The 20,824-nt window shown below is 39.4% G+C and overlaps 1 protein-coding gene across 1 annotated transcript in view; it reads right to left on the bottom strand.

Moving 5' to 3' along the window:
- LOC143807646 (uncharacterized) overlaps positions 1–20,824 on the bottom strand; it is a 1,106,746-nt gene that overhangs the window by 387,618 nt on the left and 698,304 nt on the right. The window contains exons 50-51 of the mRNA XM_077289447.1: positions 18,399–18,443; positions 1,034–1,081 (exon numbers count right to left, since the gene is read on the bottom strand). Of these exons, the coding sequence (XP_077145562.1) occupies positions 1,034–1,081; positions 18,399–18,443 (93 nt within the window). The remainder of the gene's footprint in view (positions 1–1,033; positions 1,082–18,398; positions 18,444–20,824) is intronic.

The following is a 20,824-nucleotide window of genomic DNA, read 5'->3' as shown; positions in this document are numbered from 1 at the left end:
CGTGGACCCGCAGCGTTTCTGCAGCTGCGGGTCCGCAGCAGTTTCCATTGGGTCTACATTAACATGTAAACCCTATGGAAACCGCAATCCGCAGTGCACATGCTGCGGGAAAAACCGTGCAGAAACGCAGCGGTTTACAACCCGCAGCATGTCACTTCTTTGTGCAGAATCGCTGCGATTCTGCACCCATAGGAATGCATTGATCCGCTAACTTCCCGCATGGGGCTGTGCCCACGATGCGGGAAGTAAGTGGATAATGTGCAGATCGTCCCCGGGGTGGAGGAGAGGAGACTCTCCTCCAGGCCCTCGGAACCATATTAGTGTAAAAAATAAAGAATAAAAAAAAAAATAATGATATACTCACCTCTCAGCGCTGCACGCGGCCGTCCGGTCGATGGGTTGCTGTGCGAGCAGGACCTGCGGTGACGTCGCGGTCACATGACCGTGATGACGCCGCGGTCACATGACCGTGACGTCACGAAGGTCCTTCTCGCACAGCATCTTTGAAACCGGACCGGCAGCGCCGAGGAGATCGGGATGTCACAGGGTGAGTATATAACCATGTTTTATTATTTTTAACATTACTATTGATGCTGCATATTGCTGCATATGCAGCATCAATAGTATAGTAGTAAACCCGCAGTGGAAACCGCAAGGCAAAACGTGATAAATCTGCAGGGATAACCGCAACGGTTTTGCCCTGCAGATTTATCAAATCCGCTGCGGGAGAACCCGCAGGGACCTGACCCTATGTGTGCACATGGCCTACCAGTTTTATGCAGCAGTAATTATCATATAATCCTAGTTGGAATGTCTGGCAGCAAAGTATAAATTGGGTCACTCTCTAGACTTACTGTATATTCCGTGGTTCTTGGTTTATTATGTTTGTTAACCTTATACAGTACAATTTGTCTTTAGTTATATTGGTTTTATCATGCACAAAGACATCCAGTGCTTTACATATTTCAGCTGTATATATTGAAGTGGAAGCACTAGTGTAATCAGTGTGCAAATTTGTATTATGTATAATTACCTTCAATAATTTTTTCTGGCTCTGGCTCTAGTTGCTTTGTAGGTTCTTCTGGACAAAGAAAACAAAGTATTAGTGAAGTTTTAGGAGATGCAGTTGATTGTATCTTCATATTACTCATTGCAAAATAAAAATGTAGAAGAAGTAATGGCCAAAAAGATTTGCAGAGGATTAAAGCACTAAAAAGTGGTTCTGTCAGTCATCAGAGCAAAAGAAGGGCTTTTCCCATCATTCCTTGTTCTGAGCTGCAAGCCAGCAGTGAGGACAGACCTGTAACTCTGCCTGAGCCCCTCCAACTTTTCACATTACACACAGCATTAGTACAACCTCCTGTACTCCCCCTCAGTGCTATGGTTGATGGGATGGATATATGGTTGGGATGATCTGTTGATTGATGAATTGAGAGAATTCTGATATTATTCATATTATAAAGAAAATACAACATGGTGTATGTACATTACACATGGTATACAGCAGTGTGTGTACAGGGTGGGCCATTTATATGGATACACCTAATAAAACGGGAATGGTTGGTGATATAAACTTCTTGTTTGTGGCACATTAGTATATGCGAAGGGGAAACTTTTCAAGATGGGTGGTGACCATGGTGGCCATTTTGAAGTTGAAAAGTGGATTGGTCATTGTGGGCCAGTTGAATGGCTACCAAAGTCTCCCGATCTGACCCCCTTAGACTTTTATCTTTGGGGTCATTTGAAGGCAATTGACTATGCTGTGAAGCTACGAGATGTGCAGCATCTGAAATAACGGATACTGGAAGCCTGTGCTAGCATTTCTTGTGCGGTGTTGCTATCAGTGTGTCTGTGGAAGAAGAGGGTTGCATTGACAATCCAACACAATGGGCAGCACTTTGAACACATTTTATAAATTGTCATAAACTTGTAAATAACTCATGAAGGAATAAAGTTATGTTAAAACCAAGCACACCATTTTTTTTCTTGTGAAATTCTCAATAAGTTTCATGTGTCACATGACCCTCTTCCCATTGAAAAAAAAATGTTGGATCCAAAATGGCTGCCATGGTCACCACCCATCTTGAAAAGTCCCATTGAAAAAAAATAAAGTTGGATCCAAAATGGCTGCCATGGTCACCACCCATCTTGAAAAGATTTCCCCCTCCCATATACTAATGTACCACAAACAGGAAGTTGATATCACCAACCATTCCCATTTTATTTAGGTGTATCCATATAAATGGCCCACCCTGTATATGTATATGTATCCTGCTATATACATACAAATGCAAGGAAGAGCTGGCAGCATTCACAGACACTCAGTGAACTCAGCTGAATGCAGTCACTCCCACCCATGTAGTATGCCTTAACCAACCATGCAGTAAGACCACCCACCCGACAGATTCCAGGGCTCTGGACTGAGAAAGAATCTGATGTGACATCACAGAAAGCCAGGAGATTCTCAGCTGGCAGTTAGTTTCCATGAAAAAAACATGTAAAGTAGTGGTCAACCCCTTTAATAGTTTTATCAATTAACAAAATTCTAAGTGAATAAACACAAGAGAAATGTAAATAAAATCAATATCTGATGTGATCCCATTTTTTTCTCAAAACAGAATGAAAGCATCAATTCTTCTACGTACACTTTCTTATAGTTTTTGAAGGAAATCAGAAGGGAGGTTGTAATAAATATTTTAGAGAACTAAACACAGATCTTCTGTGCATTTAGACATACACAAATCCTTCTGTCTCTTGATGTAATCCCACACAGACTGTGGCTCTGCGGGGGGCCATATCATCATTGATTGACTTGTTCTTCTTTATGATATAGGTAGTTCTTAACGGCATTGGTTCTGTGCTTTGGGTCGCTGTCCTGCTACAATATCAATTTGGAGATAATCAACTGCCTCCCTGATGGTATTGCATGATGGATAAGCATCAGTTTGTATTTTTTAGCATTAGAGATAGCATTATATTTGCTTTTTTACCATGTTTTCATGTTAAAAGTATGCTTTTGGCTGAAAATCTGTCATGAATATGACTTCTGGACAGCCTTTTCTGAAATGTACATGAATGTAGCTAGGTGTCACTGGTTTCTGCCATTTCTGAGCTGATGGAACTACTGGAAATCTTCCAATTTCATAGAGAAGCAAGAGTTATGTTTGTTTTATCTGGCTTTGTTTTTTGGTCAATTTTGCCCAATTCTTGTTTTCCTCAATTCTGAGTGATACAGGCAGACACTTCTTCATCATATAATACTATACTAGTGTGAAGTTTGTTTGGTTTCAAATGTATTCTGCATTAGGGCAATGACCTCAAGCATACAACCCAACTCATTAATGATCTGCAGCGGAAAGAAGAACAAAGAGTCCTGAAAGTCATGATGTTTCAACATTGTTAAGTTTGTCTGGGATGACATGAAAAGACAAAAGAATGTGTGCAAGCCTACATCTACCGTAGATTTGTGGTTAGTTCTCCAAGATGTTTGTAAAATCCTTCCTTCCGAGATCTTTCAAAAACTATGCGCCAGTGTACCTGGAAGAATTGATTCACTTTGCATTTTGTTAATTGATAAAAATAAACTGTCAACATTTCTATTCCTGAAAGAATTCATACATGTACAATTTTTTCCACCTCTACCTAAACATTTGTACACTGTATATTGAAAGCAGAATTTACTTAACGGTCCTGTATTGTTCACACCACGTACTAGAAAATATAATGGCATTTGCCCTCACCCTGTCTGTAAAGGAGCATTTCATCCTGGCACAGACAGAGAATAGTACAAAACATTTAATACTGTCCTATGCTGTACTATAGGAAGTGCTACTAAACCAGGGAATTTACTTTAGTAATACAGGTGTTCTAGCCTGCTGATTGGCTGTTTTTTACAGACAGCCATATTTTGCTAATTATATGTGACACTGGGGGAGCCAGTCAGTGATTGTAATATTGCATGTTGAATGTGATTTCAGAGTACATTGACCCATGAAAAAGTAGTGTATGTTGAAAATATTGTAACCTGAGGACACAGTAACTTGAAAGACCATCGTACTGCCATATTTAACTAGTAATGATATTGATATCTGTCAGTACCTATATGAACTATATTACCAATTGAGTAATATACTCAAAACTTCTACTTTTATTTATTAAAAGAGGAAGTAGTCCCATATTGGTTATTTAACTAAATATAATTTATTGTGAAAACTGCTCTTAAATCTCACTAAGGCGCTTCTAAAAGCTCAGATTTTCTAGCAAACACCAGTCTGAAATTCTGCGTTATTGGATCCAAGCATGCAGAACAGGATCTCATGAGCCTCCAAGGCACTTCTCCAGTGATGGTGAGATTTTGTTGTTTACACTATGCTAGCTCTGCCTTGTATTTTAATAAGCTTGTTACTTAACTGTAGCCACTTTAATGAAGCACTCACATCAAAGTTTTATCCTTTTAATTTATTTCAGTCGTCATATTATATAGCACTGTGTATTTACAATTGCTCATTTTGCCTTTCTACCCAACTTATTGTTCTCTTTTCTCTGCTCTATGTAGAAACATGAAGTCTCCTGTCCTTGCATTTATCATTCCTCTCATCAACTCCTGACCCAGTTTCTCTGCTCCCCCTACCCTTTCAAAAGACATTTGCAGTGACTTATGACTCATACAGGGAAAATTGACCTCTGGTTTCTTCATAAAGCTTAGAAAGATTCAGATAGTCAGTTTTTAATCATGTGATGCCATAGACGTAATATAAAATAGAAGAATTAACTGGGTATAAGGGCAAATAAGCAATTGTAAGTGCATAGTGCCATAATATGATGGCAGCAGTATATTAAGATGATAATAATTTTGATAGAAAGGCTTTCTTAATAATTTTACCATTTAGAAACAAGTTAGTTAAGTCCTTAATGTCAAGGGACAGAGAAGAGCCAGAAGACCGCAGCTTCTGATTTCTACTACTCCTGCACTGATTGGAAGCACTTCACCTTCATATTAAATGGTACTGGTTTCTTTTAGCAGTGCCGAGCCAATCTGCTCAGTTGAGAGGTCCTGTAAGCTTTCCTGCATTAAGGCTCAGCTGTTCACTGTTAGCCACTCTCATCTCCTATACAATCTGGGCTTTGGCAATCACTCATTGTCAGAGAGAGCTTTTGCTGCATGGCTGGAGGTTGTTGGTTGATATTTGAGAAGGCATTTGATGTATTTATCTTTGACAGTTGCTAGGTTTTGGGTGTGTGCTTATTCCCCTTCTTCTTCTACTTTGGTTTTACCCCATCAACCACTTTTCGATGTATTCCTCTGTTATACTGTATGTGTGAGTAGATTTATATGTTTGGTATTTTTCTTTATCCCTGTTCCTATTACCTTGTTAGTCTAGTTGGTGTATTACGGTGCACTACTACTCCCCTCTTCCCTGGATGGGGGGAGGCAGATTGAGGAGCTAAAGCAAGGTACGTGACCCCATCTAAACCATCAGAAGTAATCCGGGGAACAGGGTAAGTTAGGGAGGTCCTAGCATTAGGGACAGGGAAGGAGCCCCTAGTCCCAGGATACCAAACAACAGAGTCATGACATTAAATTAGATCCTTCAAAAATGATCCAAACAAACAGGAAAAGAGCAGTGATACCTGGGCACTGCCACAGACTGGAATCACTGATATTTTCCAGTTTTGTTTGAATACATCTCTTCCCTCCGTTAGAGATTGGGTGGACACCTGGATGTTCAGGTCCAGTGCGTTAGGCCGAACAGTTGCAATTAGTTCACTTGAATAGGTGGCCTGAACACTCAATGTTTACGGCGCTGTCATGTGCATGATGGCACAGAAAACACCACTTCTGAATGGTGGTGAAACATCCACACCGGTCAGAGAGCCACGTTTCCCATGCTGTCAAAAGACAGAATAAGCTCTCACCTGTGATCGGAGGTATAAAGTTTACCTCCGGTTACTGGTTTGGTGTCAGCTGATAGGACAACTGCTCCCATCATCCGACACTAGTGTTGAGCATTCCGATACCGCAAGTATCGGGTATCGGCCGATATTTGCTGTATCGGAATTCCGATACCGAGTTCCGATATTTTTGTGATATCGGAAATCGGAATCGGAAGTTCCCAGTGTATGGTTCCCAGGGTCTGGAGGAGAGGAGACTCTCCTTCAGGCCCTGGGATCCATATTCATGTAAAAAATAAAGAATAAAAATAAAAAATATGGATATACTCACACCTCCGGCGGACCCTGGACCTCAGCGATGTAACCGGCAGCCTCCGTTCCTAAGAATGCAGTGAGTGTAGGACCTGCGATGACATCGCGGCTTGTGATTGGTCATGTGAGCGGTCACATGAGCGGTCACACGACCAATCACAAGCCGGGACGTCATCGAAGGTACTTCACTCTGCATTCTTAGGAACGGAGGCAGACGCTTGGACCGGTGAGAGCCAGGGGCCATCCGAGGGGTGAGTATATCAATATTTTTTATTTTTATTCTTTATTTTACATGAATATGGATCCCAGGGCCTGAAGGAGAGTTTCCTCTCCTTCAGACCCTGGGAACCATTCCGATATTTTGTGTCCCATTGATATGCATTGGTATCGGGTATCGGTGATATCCGATATTTTTTGGATATCGGCCGATCCAATCCGATACCGATACCTTTGCATATCGGAAGGTATCGCTCAACACTATCCGACACCTGATAACAGTGAGAGCAGGAGCGGCAGATGGGAGTATTCATCAGCTGCTCCAGCACGGTAAATATATAACACAGGTCAACAAAAAAATTTTTTTTTTCTGGTGTCCAAAATATTTTAATGAATTTGGGGTATTTTTGGGGTGCTGATTCTGAATATACTATCAGTTTTGCCAGATTGGCTCAAGTTTTTGACATTTTTGGTATCTTATTTATAGCACTTGTTGGTAAATGCGACGCATCATCTCATTAATTTCTTTGAATTAGTACTTGAACTGAGCAGTTCTCAATATAGTTTTGTGTTAATTAGTGTTCTAAAAGTTTGTTCATAGCTTGATTTTTGCACTAACTTTATGTTGTTGTCTGTTTTCCAGTGAAAAGCATGAACTCATCAAGAAGAAGTTGTCTTAACGATCCAGACTCATTCTGTTACATTTGTGGTGAATACACACTGCCAAAACATAGAAGAAACATAACAGACTTCGTAAAAAAAGTGTATTTTGCCTATTTTGGGGTTATGCTTGGGGACCAAGACAAGTTTTGGGCACCACACATAGTGTGCAAAGCATGTATCGAATTATTACGAAAATGGAGCAAAGGACAAAGAAAAAGCTTCAAATTTGGTGTTCCAATGGTGTGGAGAGAGCCAAAAAATCATCATGATGACTGTTATTTCTGTGCAATGCAAGTGCAAGGATTCAATAAGCATAAGAAACGAAAATGGGAGTAACATGGAATCTGCAAGAAGGCCTGTCCCTCATTGTGAAGATGTGCCTGTACCTGTGTTTACCATAAATAACAGTCGTCATGATGATTTTTTGGCTCTCTCCACACCATTGGAACACCAAATTTGAAGCTTTTTCTTTGTCCTTTGCTCCATTTTCGTAATAATTCGATACATGCTTTGCACACTATGTGTGGTGCCCAAAACTTGTCTTGGTCCCCAAGCATAACCCCAAAATAGGCAAAATACACTTTTTTTACGAAGTCTGTTATGTTTCTTCTATGTTTTGGCAGTGTGTATTCACCACAAATGTAACAGAATGAGTCTGGATCGTTACGACAACTTCTTCTTGATGAGTTCATGCTTTTCACTGGAAAACAGACAACAATATAAAGTTAGTGCAAAAATCAAGCTATGAACAAACTTTTAGAACACTAATTAACACAAAACTATATTGAGAACTGCTCAGTTCAAGTACTAATCCAAAGAAATTAATGAGATGATGCGTCGCATTTACCAACAAGTGCTATAAATAAGATACCAAAAATCTCAAAAACTTGAGCCAATCTGGCAAAACTGATGACATATTCAGAATCAGCACCCCAAAAATACCCTAAATTCGATGAAATATCTTTGGCACCAAAAATGCTGTTGACCAGTGTAATTTAAAAAAAAAACGGAATGGGTGCCCCTGTATTTTTGTTAACCAACCAGACAAAACTCACAGCTGGGGGCATCAACCCTCAGCTGTCAGCTTCAGCAAGGCTAGTTATCAATAATAGAGGGGTGCCCATGCCGTATTTTTTAATTATTTAAATAAAAAAAAAAAAACATCCCCCCATTTTTGACAACCAGTCTAGCTAAAGCAGACAGCTGGGGGCTGGTATTCTCAGGCTGGTAAGGGGCCATGGATATTGGCCCCCCAGCCTAAAAATAGCAGCCCGCAGTTGCCCAGAAAAAGGCAAATCTATTAGATGCGCCAATTCTGGCGCTTTGTTCGTCTCTTTCCGCTTGCCCTGTAGCGGTGGCAAGTGGGGTTCATATTTCTGGTGTCGAGGTGAGGAGACTTAAAGCCGCAATGCTCCTCTGGGAAATATGCAAATTGTCTCTTCAGAGAGGAAGTGGACTAGAACTTACGGCTTTAAGTCTCCTCACCTCGACATGCTTATCATATCACTCTCCTCAAGGAGAAACGATACTTCTTGGATCCCGGTCAGACGCCTCTCAATCAGCCAAACCAGATCTCCACTTTGCACTGACGAGGGGCAGTACCCCGAAACACAGTGTCTGCAAATTGAGATTCTGGTTTGGCTATTATCCTAAGTCATGTGACAAGGTTCGTTAAAGGGTCGACATTGACTGTTAGGATTGCTACTTCCAATAGGTGGCACTAGAGTTTTAGTCCTCTTCCTCTCTGAAGAGACAATTTGCATAGATTTTCCAGCAAAATGCGAGTAAAAGACCATGAGAGAAAAACTTACAGTGAACATTACTTTATTGATTTGCAAGACTTTGGTTTTGGCACCCTGTTACTGTCAGAAATGGTATCTGTTTACACTTTTGCCATACAGATACATAGCAATCCCCACCCAATGTTTTTATGAGACCCAAAAATATATGTGATACATATGTCAATGTACCCCTATAACAGTTGGGGATGTTTCTCCAGACTTTTATCAATCAGATTTGATTGTTGTGGTTGGAAAAGCCCCTTAACAACTCAGTCAATGTTATGGCTGAAGAACAAACTCCGGTTTTGTATAATATTTTACTGCAGTTTTGCAAAAATCAGCCAAGAACAAATAATGAGAAAACTGAAAAGCATAATTATTAAAGTTGTTTCTACACAAATTACACCCAAACACAATGATGAGTAGCCACCCAAAATTGGCTAATCCTCATGCAAGCCTGCAACTGTTTAAAGTGCAAATCTGAAAACCAAGAGTTTTTTAAAAGTAGAAAAATGTCTGTGAACAGACTCTTATACTATGCCATGAGTTACTGTAGCAGCAGGCATCACCACCACACCATTAAACCAGTAATGTGATTGTCCAGCTTGTCTAATATTAGATAGGTATTAACTTGTTCCTGCTGGAATATCCATTTAAAAGTGTGATTGACCACAGCTTTTGGCAATCCTAGATTGAAAATTCTTTAACTTGGAGTACTGTATTTGTCTCTGGCTTGTGCAGGAAGCCTGTGTTAGGGTTGGCGGAACGCACCAATATATATATATGTATTAATAGGTGCGTTCGCAACCCGGGGTCCACCGTGCAGGAGAGGAACCTGCTGCTGGCAAATGGTGGCGCTATATGGCGGTATAAGAAAACTCTGTTAACTCCTCAGATTCACTAGAAACAAGATGCTGTGTCCTGTTAACCTCACAGAGGTATACAGCTACCAAACAGAGCAAAACTCCGGAGGAGCCGGTATTCTAGGAGCTTATTTCAGCCAATCCCTAACCACATCCAGACATGACCACACTGGCGCTGAGCTCATAGACTTTGGTTTGATACTAGCGCATGGCCGTGCGGCCATGCAAACCTTTTATAGCTGTAGCAGACAAGGACCTTCCAAGTGGTCCAATAGGAGCAGCTACAGGGCCTCAGCGTGTGACCCCAGACCTCCAATGAGAGGTCCTCCCGTGGGCATGCTCAGTGTGTGCAAAGCAGGACTTAGTCCCAGAAAAGCCTGCACACCGCTGACCAGTGCTGGCTACAAAAGCAGAACCTGGAAAGGCAGCAGTAACCCTTTGCACAGTATCAGGCTGAGCGAGACGCTGGGACCGACTTCTCCGCTGAGCCGGTTCCACTGCAGCTAAAGCAGAATGGGAGACCGCAGCAGACATGGCTCGAGATTCCCCCTGTGAAGCGGCGGGAACTTGACTCCTAACAGCCTGACACTAAACCATCTCTCTACAACACAACGATTCACATAAAATAACTTTTTTCTTACTTCATCCTTTCTTGCTTGATACTTTTTTTTCCATATGTGAATCACTACAAGCAAGTTTGTCAATTCTTAAAATCAAACAACCGTATGGAATAATTTACTGTGACATTTACATTGCCATGTCAGAAACAATAGTCATCATGCTCCTTGCTGAAAAACTGAGATGACTAAATTAAAAAAACAAAAATGCTCACATCTGTTTGAAGACACAGATTCCTTCTGCCAACTATCCATTTCTAAACCTTTGTACTGCTGTGTCTTATTAGTAGTGACTGTGAATGTATGAGTCTCCTAATAAAACGGTATGGCTGCGGTAGATAGATAGATAGATAGATAGATAGTTTACTCTGGGTACTCTGGTTTCTTCCTACATTCAAAAGACATACTGATAGGAACTATGCTAGGAAATAGTCCTCATTGCAGTGAGACAAAAATTGATATTTACATCTTTCTCAAGAGAAAAAGTCATGCTTATAATATATTTATTGGGTGTGGTGACTAGAATCAATTATTTTGAGTTTGTCATTTAGCAACATGGCACCAGCATATGCTAACATTGTTATTTTTGAGATGGAGTAAGATTACATCTATGTGTTCAACCACTATGTGTTTTAAGCTGGTCTCAATACGTTCATACGTTCAGGATGTCTTTCTTCTCTGGTCTTTCTTCTCTGGAAGTGTTATGTTCATGGAATTTCATAATTTCTTAAATTCTTTAGACTCTAAAGATGGTTTATGATACATATGAGAGGGTACACAAGAAAAACAAGAAGTACTTATGTAACTTATTTTTTTATTCAAGATAACGTCTTGAAAACATTAATCCCCTTCAAGATACTGTCCATTAGATGATATGCACTTATTCCAAAGGTTTTTCCACTTTTTGAAACATTTTTAATATTCTTCTGAACTTGTTACATGCCTCCAGCTATTTCTTTTAATCTCTTATATGTCCTAAAAATGCTTTCTCTTTAGTTTTTTTCTTTATTCCTGGTAATAAGAAGAAGTCGCAGGGGGCTAGGTCGGGTGAGAAAGAGGGGTGACCCTGATTTTTGCCAAAAGTCATCACAGGGGATAAATATTGGTGTTACGCCTATGATAAACAAAATAGCTGTCCGGCCAGTAGAAGATAGGTTCATCGCCCTGACCAAAAAAAAGCATGACAAGTGAAATCAAATTTGAAATCCATGATGGTTTGCTTTTTCAATATCAAAGGAGTCGTTCACGTAAAATTTGTTCCTCATGGCACCACAGTAAACCAACATTGCTATCCGAAAGTGCTGAGGCGAGTGTGAGGCAATGAGAAAAAACAACCTGAATTATAGCAATGGGGGGACTGGCAGCTTCATCATGACAATGTGTCTACCCACACAGCATTGAAAATCAACCCATTTTTGACAAAAAAACTGCATGACTACTGTTTCTCACCTGACCTAGCCCATTGCTACTTCTTGTTTCCAATAATGAATAAAATCCTAAAGGGAAAGTATTTCAGGATGCAGACAGGGTTGAGAAAAAATTGCTGGTGGCAATATAAAAAATATTTCAAGCAGTGAAAAACAAGTGCATATCATCTAATGGGCAATAATTTGAAAACGATTGATGTTTTCAAGATGTTATCTTGATTAAAAAAAATAAGTAATTCTTGATTTTTGGGGGTACTCCCTCATATTCTCTAATTAGTGTTTAACTTTTAAATGTAATGATAAACTAGACAGGACGCACAGTTGATCATGAAACTTTACGTCAAACCCACAGATAAGTATCTCTGTAGAGAAGTAACAGCAACCATTCAAGTACTATGTGTAAATCTCTGATGTATAGTCAATTCCTTAGAGTTTATCAGCAATTACAACAAATTTTGAAGCAAGGGGTTGCCATTAGTGTTGAGCATTCCGATACCGCAAGTATCGGGTATCGGCCGATATTTGCGGTATCAAAATTCCGATACCGAGTTCCGATATTTTTGTGATATCGGAAATCGGAATCGGAAGTTCCCAGTGTATGGTTCCCAGGGTCTATAAAATAAAGAATACAAATAAAAAATATGGATATACTCACCCGTCCGGCGGACCCTGGACCTTAGCGGTGTAACCGGCAGCCTCCGTTCCTAAGAATGCAGTGAGTGTAGGACCTGCGATGACGTCGTGGCTTGTGATTGGTCGCGTGAGCGGTCACATGAGCGGTCACGCGAGCAATCACAAGCCGCGACGTCATCAAAGGTCCTTCACTCTGCATTCTTAGGAACGGAGGCTGCCGGTTACACCAATAAGGTCCAGGGTCCGCCGGACGGGTGAGTATATCCATATTTTTTATTTTTATTCTTTATTTTTTACATGAATATGGATCCCCGGGCCTGAAGGAGAGTTTCCTCTCCTTCAGACCCTGGGAACCATCCAGGATACCTTCCGATATTTGTGTCCCATTGACTTGTATTGGTATCGGGTATCGACGAGATCTGATATTTTGACGGTATCAGCCGATCCAATCCGATACCGATACTTTCGAATATCAGAAGGTATCGCTCAACACTAGTTGCCATAAAAGTTTGGTGCAGAAACACAAGATAAGATTATAAGCTGTGGGCAGAATCACTGCATTACAATCCCCTAGCAGGAGTAAAACCAGTTATAACAGAATCATTTCATTTTTACCTTTTATTAACAGAGACACAGATTGGCAGATATTATGCATAAGCATTACATAATTGTTTCTCATAAATTAATGAGTTTAGAGTTCTCTCATCCAGTTGCTAACTAGCTACATGCCGCTGTCTATCTCTGACAGCAGCATTTAACTTGCTCAAACTGGATGCGCGTCTTAGCGCCATCCATCGGCATCCCTTACACAAGATTGTAGGGCGCCAATGGGTTGGCATGTCAACCCGTGGTCTGCAGGAGACCCCTGTGGTTGTCAATGCCAAACTGCTAGGAGCACAGCCTGGTGGTCGGCGCTAATTACAGGTGAAGCCCTGCTATGTGTAACACAAGAGCTTCCAGTCTCAATGGAGACTATTGAAAGACATCTCAGTGCACAAAAAAAGCCCTCAACCAGACAAGGGATCTTGGAAAATGGCCCCTTTTTTTTTTACAAACTTTGCATCTTTTTTCATCACTTAATTAAAAAAGAACTTATAGATGTTTGGTATCTATAAAGTCATAATGACCTGTGGAATCTTAATTACAGGTCAGTTTTAGCATTTAGTGAACATGGAAAAAAAAAACAATTGTGGAATTGCACTTTCTTTGCAATTTCACCGCACTCAGATTTTTTTTTTACAGTTTTCCAGTATATGCTAAAAGCAATGGTGTCATTCAAAAGTAAAACTCATCCCACAAAAAACAAGCCCTCCCATGGTCATATTGACGGAAATTAAAAAAGTTATGGCTCTGGGAAGAAAGGGAGCAAAAAATGGAAATGAAAGAATGCAAATAACCATGGTCGTTAAGGGGTAATCAACTTTATTTTTTTCTTGTAATCTCAGAATGCTGTGGTCATATCCGTTACAGGGTACATTATCTGTATTCTAGGGCTTGCACTCTATATCCTGAGTTTTGTATGGTTCTGCTTTATTCTTTGTAGAGACAGGCAGACAAATATTTAGATAGACTGTATGTGAGAATTGCTAGCTATATATGCATTTGATTTCCTTAGATGTGACTAATTAGTAGTGATGAGCGAATATGCTCGTTACTTCAGTTTCTCCGAGCATGCTCAGGTGGTCTCCGAATATGTCGGCAATCCCCACATGTATTCAAGCTGTCTGGCAGCCACAAATCATGCAGCTGTGTTGACATAAACTAAATCTCCGAGCACTCCAAAATACTCAGAGACCACACAATCATGCTCGGAGAAACTCGAGTAACGAGCACACTCGCTCATCACTACTAATTAGCTTTTGCATCATAGATAATATGTTGCAGAAAGAACTTTCTGTGACCAGTTTAATATATTTGGCAAGCTTTTGTATGACTGTTACTCTAACAAGAAATCAAATGGTTGGCTTTGGGCTTATTCCATTTTCAGTTACTGAAGCATAGTTAACATTTAAAGTGTTACTTCCACATGATATGGATATTTTAAGAGAAGCATTGCCAAAATGTCTATTAATTCATGCAAATTCTCAGTCTAGTCAGCTACCATTATGTTGAAAATAAGCAGAGCCATTTAGCCCAGTGATTGGCTACAGTAGTAACGTAGATTATTGTTATTATTGTTATTTATTTATATAGCACCATTAATTCCATGGTGCTGTACATGAGATAAAGGGTCACATGCAGGGTTATAGATATCGTTAACAGCAAACAAATTTACAAAGACAGACTGGTACAGAGGGGAGAGGACCCTGTCCTTGCGGACTTACATTCTTCGGGATAATGGGAAAGAGGCAGGAGGTCGGGGTGCTGCAGCACTGGTGGTGGTGAGGCGGCAGCTCTGGTGGTGGTGAGGCGGCAGCTCTGGTGGTGGTGATGCGGCAGCTCAGGTGTTTGGTGACGTGGCGGCAGCTCGGGTGGTTGGTGGGGCGGCAGCTCGGGTGGTTGGTGGGGCGGCAGAATGGTTATTGCAGACTGTAGGCTTTCCTGAAGAGATGGGTTTTCAGGTTCCGTCTGAAGGATCCGAGGATGGTGGATAATCAGACGTGTTGAGGTGTGGAATTCCAGAGGATGGGGATATTCGGGAGAAATCTTTGAGGTGGTTGTGTGAGGAACGAATAAGTGTGGAGGAGAATAGGAGGTTTTGGGAGGATCAAAGATGTAGTGTCAATGTGAGGACACTGCTGAAGCTAATCAACACAGACAGGATTAGTAGAGAGCCATGATGGAAATGGGAAAGTGAGTGAGTTATAGATTTGTTTATTATCTTACAAATGCAGCAAAAATGCATTATTTTTCCCAAATTTTTCAAAATCTTAGCAAAAGTGTTCAGGCTCTACAGCAATCATGGCGAAAAGTAACTGCAAGGAATATGGCATTGTAATAAGATGTCACAAATGCAAGTCAACAATATCTAATGCATGTTTTGATAAATTTGACACACTATTTCCAATAGACTTTTATTTCAAGAAAGGAGTATAGAATGCCAGTCACAATAAATTTACCACTAGGAGTTTTGTATGTGTATATATAAATAAATATATATATGTATATATATATATATATATATATATAATAGCAAAAATTGGAACAGCACAACTCCTTTACTTATCTTCGGGTGCAGAGCCCCCAGACCACCCATCCACCGGTCGTCTCTAGTCAACACGTTTACATACAGTGGGGCAAATAAGAATTTGATCCCTTGCTGATTTTGTAAGTTTGCCCACTGACAAAGACATGAACAATCTATAGTTTTAAGGTTAAGTTAATTTTAACATTTAGACATAGAATATCAAAAATAAAATCCAGAAAATCATATTGTATAATTTATATAAATTTATTTGCATTTTGCAGTGAGAAATAAGAATTTGATCCCTCTGGCAAGCAAGACTTAATACTTGATGGCAAAACCCTTGTTAGCAAGCACAGCAGTCAGACGTTTTTTATGTAGTTGATGATGAGGTTTGCGCACATGTCAGGAGGAATGTTTTTCCACTCATCATGGCAGATCATCTCTAAATCATTAAGATATTGAAGCTGTCACTTGGCAACTCGAAGCTTCAACTCCCTTTATAAGTTTTCTGTGGAATAAAGGTCTGGAGATTGGCTAGGCCACTCCATAACCTTAATGTGATTCTTTTTGAGCCACTCCTTTGTTGCCTTGGCTGTATGTTTTGGGTCACTGTCTTTCTGGAAGACCCAGCCACAACCCATTTTTAATGTCCGGGCAGAAGGAACGGGGTTGTCACTCAGGATTTTACAGTACATGGCTCCATCCATTCTCCCATCCATTGATGCAGTGAAGTAGTCCTGTCCCCTTAGCAAAGAAACACCCCAAAACATAATGTTTCCACCTCCATGATTGACAGTGGGGATGGTGTTCTTTGGGTCATAGGCAGCATTTCTCTTCATCCAAACAAAGCAAGTTGAGTTAATATCAAAGACCTCAATTTTTGTCTCATCTGACCATAGCACCTTCTCCCAATCACTCACAGAACCATCCAGGTGTTCATTGACAAACTTCACATGGGTATGCATATGTGCCTTCTTGAGAAGGAGGACCTTGCAGACACTGCAGGATTTTAAACCTTTACGGTGTAATGCGTTACCAATGGTGACTGTGGTCCCAGCTTCCTTGAGATCGTTATCATGTTCCCCCTGTGTAGTTTTAGACTAATCTCTCACCTTCCTCAGGATCAAGGATACCCCATGAGGTGAGATTTTACATGGTGCCCCAGATCGATGTCGATTGACAGTCATTCTTTATTACTTCCATTTTCTTATATAAATTTATATAATTTATACAACGTGATTTTCTTGATTTTATTTTTGATATTCTATCTCTCAATGTTAAAATTAGCCTACCCTTAAAATTATAAACCGTTCATGTTTTTGTCAGTGGGCAAACTTACAAGATCACCTATATATATATATATATATATATATATATATATATATATATATATATATATATATATACCTATTTCTCCCACTGTGTGTATATATATATATATATATATATATATATATATATATATATGTATATATATATATATATATATATATATATATATATATATATATATATATGTATATATATATATATATAACTTCTGAAGTAGGACAAGGGAAGGGATCAAGGTTAATAAAATATACAGTGAGACAAAATGTATCCAAATAAACTCATTCCTGGCAAAGAAAGTACTACCAAATCCCATGCTGGAGGTGGGTGTATGATGCGGGCTCAGGAATAGAGCCTGCTCCACATATAGCAGGTTCCAATTGGGGTAACATAGCCAGAAACTGCCTTTGACAGCAGCTGCTGTTTAACCACTTAAATTACACTGTCTACCAGCCCTCCTGCAACATGATTACAGGGTGTCAATGGGTTGCCATTAAAGCTGAGGGCCTGCTTAAAGTCAGAATTGTTTTTTTCTTTCATCATTTCACATAATTTGGATTTTTTTTGTTTTTTTCCATTACACTATTTGTTGGATAAAAAAAAGTTATGACCCATAGAAAAAGTTAAGATAAAATTTTGCAAAAAAAGGATTTTGCTATTCTTAAAATTTTAATTGTGTAAAATACATGAATATAATTTTACAATAACATGAACTATTTTAACATGCAAATAAAATCAGACATTTTCTAATAGTTTGACTTAATTTTTTTTAAATAACTGTAAATTTAAGTATGATAGCACTTAATATTATTATTTTCACTTAAAGGGGTATTCCCATATCCAAAATCCTATCCAAATAATTGGTAGGTGTAATAATAATAATATTTGCAAACAACTCCAATTTGAAATATAATATAGTGTTTCTGATTTGCTGTCTTTTTCCTCATGTGCAGGCATTGCAGAACCGTAGGTATCTATGGTTACAACCACTAGCAACTAGTTAATTAACTGTAACTATATCAGTCATCGCAGCCATGGCTATCTAAGGTCCTGCAATGCCTGCACATGTGGAAAGAGACAGCAAATCAGGAAAACTATGCTACATTTCTAATTGAAGGTGTTTGCAAATATTATTATTACTGCATTTACTACGTATTGGGATCTGATCTTGGAGATGGAAATACCCTTTTAACTAGGTCTAAAATGTATTCTATATTTGGAATGGGGTTTAATGGTAAGAATAGATGACACTTGTCTGTAATAATTATAGCCACAAAGCAATACTTTAGCCCATAATTATTTTATATGGTTACATTTGTTGCTAAGTCAAAATACAATGAATTTAATGAAAACTAGCATAAAGATAACGGATTCATGCAGTGATCAAAAATTCATTTATAAATTTATTTTATTACGTACAAATTAAAAACCAAACAAGTTTAGTGTACCAATTCATATTTCATATATGTTTGTATTTTATTAGCATGATTTAAAGGCCTCTGTTTGAAGTGTCTTGACATTGGTTTTGGATTTTGTACCTTTTATTTGTATTTCCTGTGGTTTTTCTTCTGGAACAAAGGGCTCTAGGTAAATAGAAAAGTCTATTAAAAGTTGCCTTTTAGGGAATATTTTCAAAGTTAGCAAAAATATTGGGTAATAGATATACTTTGTATCATATATGCAAGAAAGCCCAATAAAATAACAAATATGCAAATACAATGGTAATTATTTTTAATTTTATATTTCAAATAAAGTATTCTTAGCATTGTCTCATGTTCTTAAACGGATAAAATGGCAAAGTGCTTACAGAAACTACTTTTTAGTTTGCATCTAATTCATAATCAGTTATAAAAAATGTAAGCATTTTTAATTATATATCATAAGCTCATTTGCTAGATTACTGGCCACCTTGCAGCATGTGAGGACTCTCAGTTTTACTCTTAGCAAACATGAAGCCAGGAGGCTTTAGAATCCTGCAGTTCTGAAGAAAAGAAAATTAGAGCACTCCTTTAAAGAGGACCTTTCACCAAATTTTGCATGCTGAATTTGACACAAGATATAATAGTAGTTGCAGAGTGGAAGAAAATGTTGTTGCTTTTTTTTCTTATTGTGCTTCTTTGTTGAAGAGATATTAGCAATCAAATATTTGATATCTATTGAGTTAATTTCCGTTACTTGAGTGTTATCATATAGTTTTCACTGGGGGAGTGTATTTCTTCTCCCTGTATAATAATAAGAATATAAGCAGACCGTAACACTAAAAGGAAGGAAGAACACACACCCAAAATAGATTATAGCAGTTTGTCTAACCTTCTGAATGAATTGGAGAGTGGGGAGAGCAAGTACAGCTGAGTTTTACTGTGTCACATTACAGACCCTTCAACCAGCTCTTTTCCTGCCATATCATGTTCCCCTCTGTTGTGCTCCTCCTCCCTCATATTGTTGCTGAAATTTCAAAGCGCCAATATCACACTAATGTTTGTTGTGCTCAGGCAATTGTCCTTGCTCTGTGGTGAGATGAGAGCAGCATGTCATTATTTATCACACAGGAGAAGTCCAGAACAGGTTGGATACTCCCGCATGTGTTATGATCCTTAGTGGTTGAGGATCACGAATTACTCCAGCTAAGTAACAAACATAGGACAAGCTCTAGGGAGGTGGCAAACTGGACTGACCGCAAATCTGAACCTATCCAAACACACTAGAAGTAGCCGGTGAACGTGCCTAAAAAATCCTAGACGTCTCGAGCCAGCCTGAGGAACTAACTACCCCTAGAGAGAAAGAAAGACCTCTCTTGCCTCCAGAGAAATAATCCCCAAAGATATAGAAGCCCCCAACAAATAATAACGGTGAGGTAAGAGGAAGGCACATACACAGGGGTGAAAACAGATTCAGCAAATGAGGCCCACTAATACTAGATAGCAGAAAATAGTAAGGGGTCTGTGCGGTCAGTAAAAAACCCTAACAAAATATCCACACTGAGATTTCAAGAACCCCCGCACCAACTAACGGTGTGGGGGGAGAAACTCAGTCCCCTAGAGCAACCAGCCAGCGAGGAGATCACATCTTAGCAAGCTGGACAAGAAACATAATGAATGCTGATAATCAAAAAATGAACGGACAAAAAACTTAGCTTGTCTTGGAGAGGCTGGGAGCAAGGTAATCACAAGGAATCTGAAGAGCACTGAATACATTGATAGCAGGCAAGGAACTGAGTATCCAGGTGAGTTAAATAGGAAACGAACCAAGGATAACGAACCAGCTGATACAGCCAACCTGCAGAAGACAACACTACACTGTACCACTTGTGACCACTAGAGGGAGCCTAAAAATAGAGTTCACAACACGCATGATATGTAATAATAGTCTGCTGAGATGTCACTGCAGAGCAAGTAGAAGCTGTCTGAGCACAACATACATAAGTTCAATCACTGAAACATCTCCAGACAAGCAGTGTATTGGGAGAGGCAGTACAGCAGAGGTGATACTGCTAAGAAAGAAGAACTGAAAATCGGTTTGTAATATGACACATTGCTCGTTAGTGACCAAATTCTTTGACTGCAAATATATCTGCAACAAGAGACAATGTTAAAAACAACCCTAAAAACATTTTATTCCGCACTGCAGCTACTATTACATCCTATGTCCAGTTCAACATGAAAAATTTGGTGAAAGGTCATCTTTAATGCACTACATGCTTTAAAGGGCACCTGTCAGGTCCCAATGCCCCCGGAATTACCAGCAGTTGCGTCTGCATATGTAAACACCCTGCTTAACAGTCCCTGTATTACATTACACACATAAACACACATAAATATTCAGCCCACTTAGATGTTATCACAAGCATTTGCGCATCTTCTTCCCCTCACATTGATTATCTGTAGTAGGGTGTACACTTCCCGGCATCAGAGAGTGCACTGCCTATGATTGGAAGCGCCAAAAACTTTACACAGAAACACTGATG

The sequence above is a fragment of the Ranitomeya variabilis genome, chromosome 2, assembly GCF_051348905.1.
Source record: "Ranitomeya variabilis isolate aRanVar5 chromosome 2, aRanVar5.hap1, whole genome shotgun sequence".
NCBI classification, from domain to species: domain Eukaryota; kingdom Metazoa; phylum Chordata; class Amphibia; order Anura; family Dendrobatidae; genus Ranitomeya; species Ranitomeya variabilis.
This window is presented reverse-complemented; position numbering and strand designations above follow the sequence as displayed.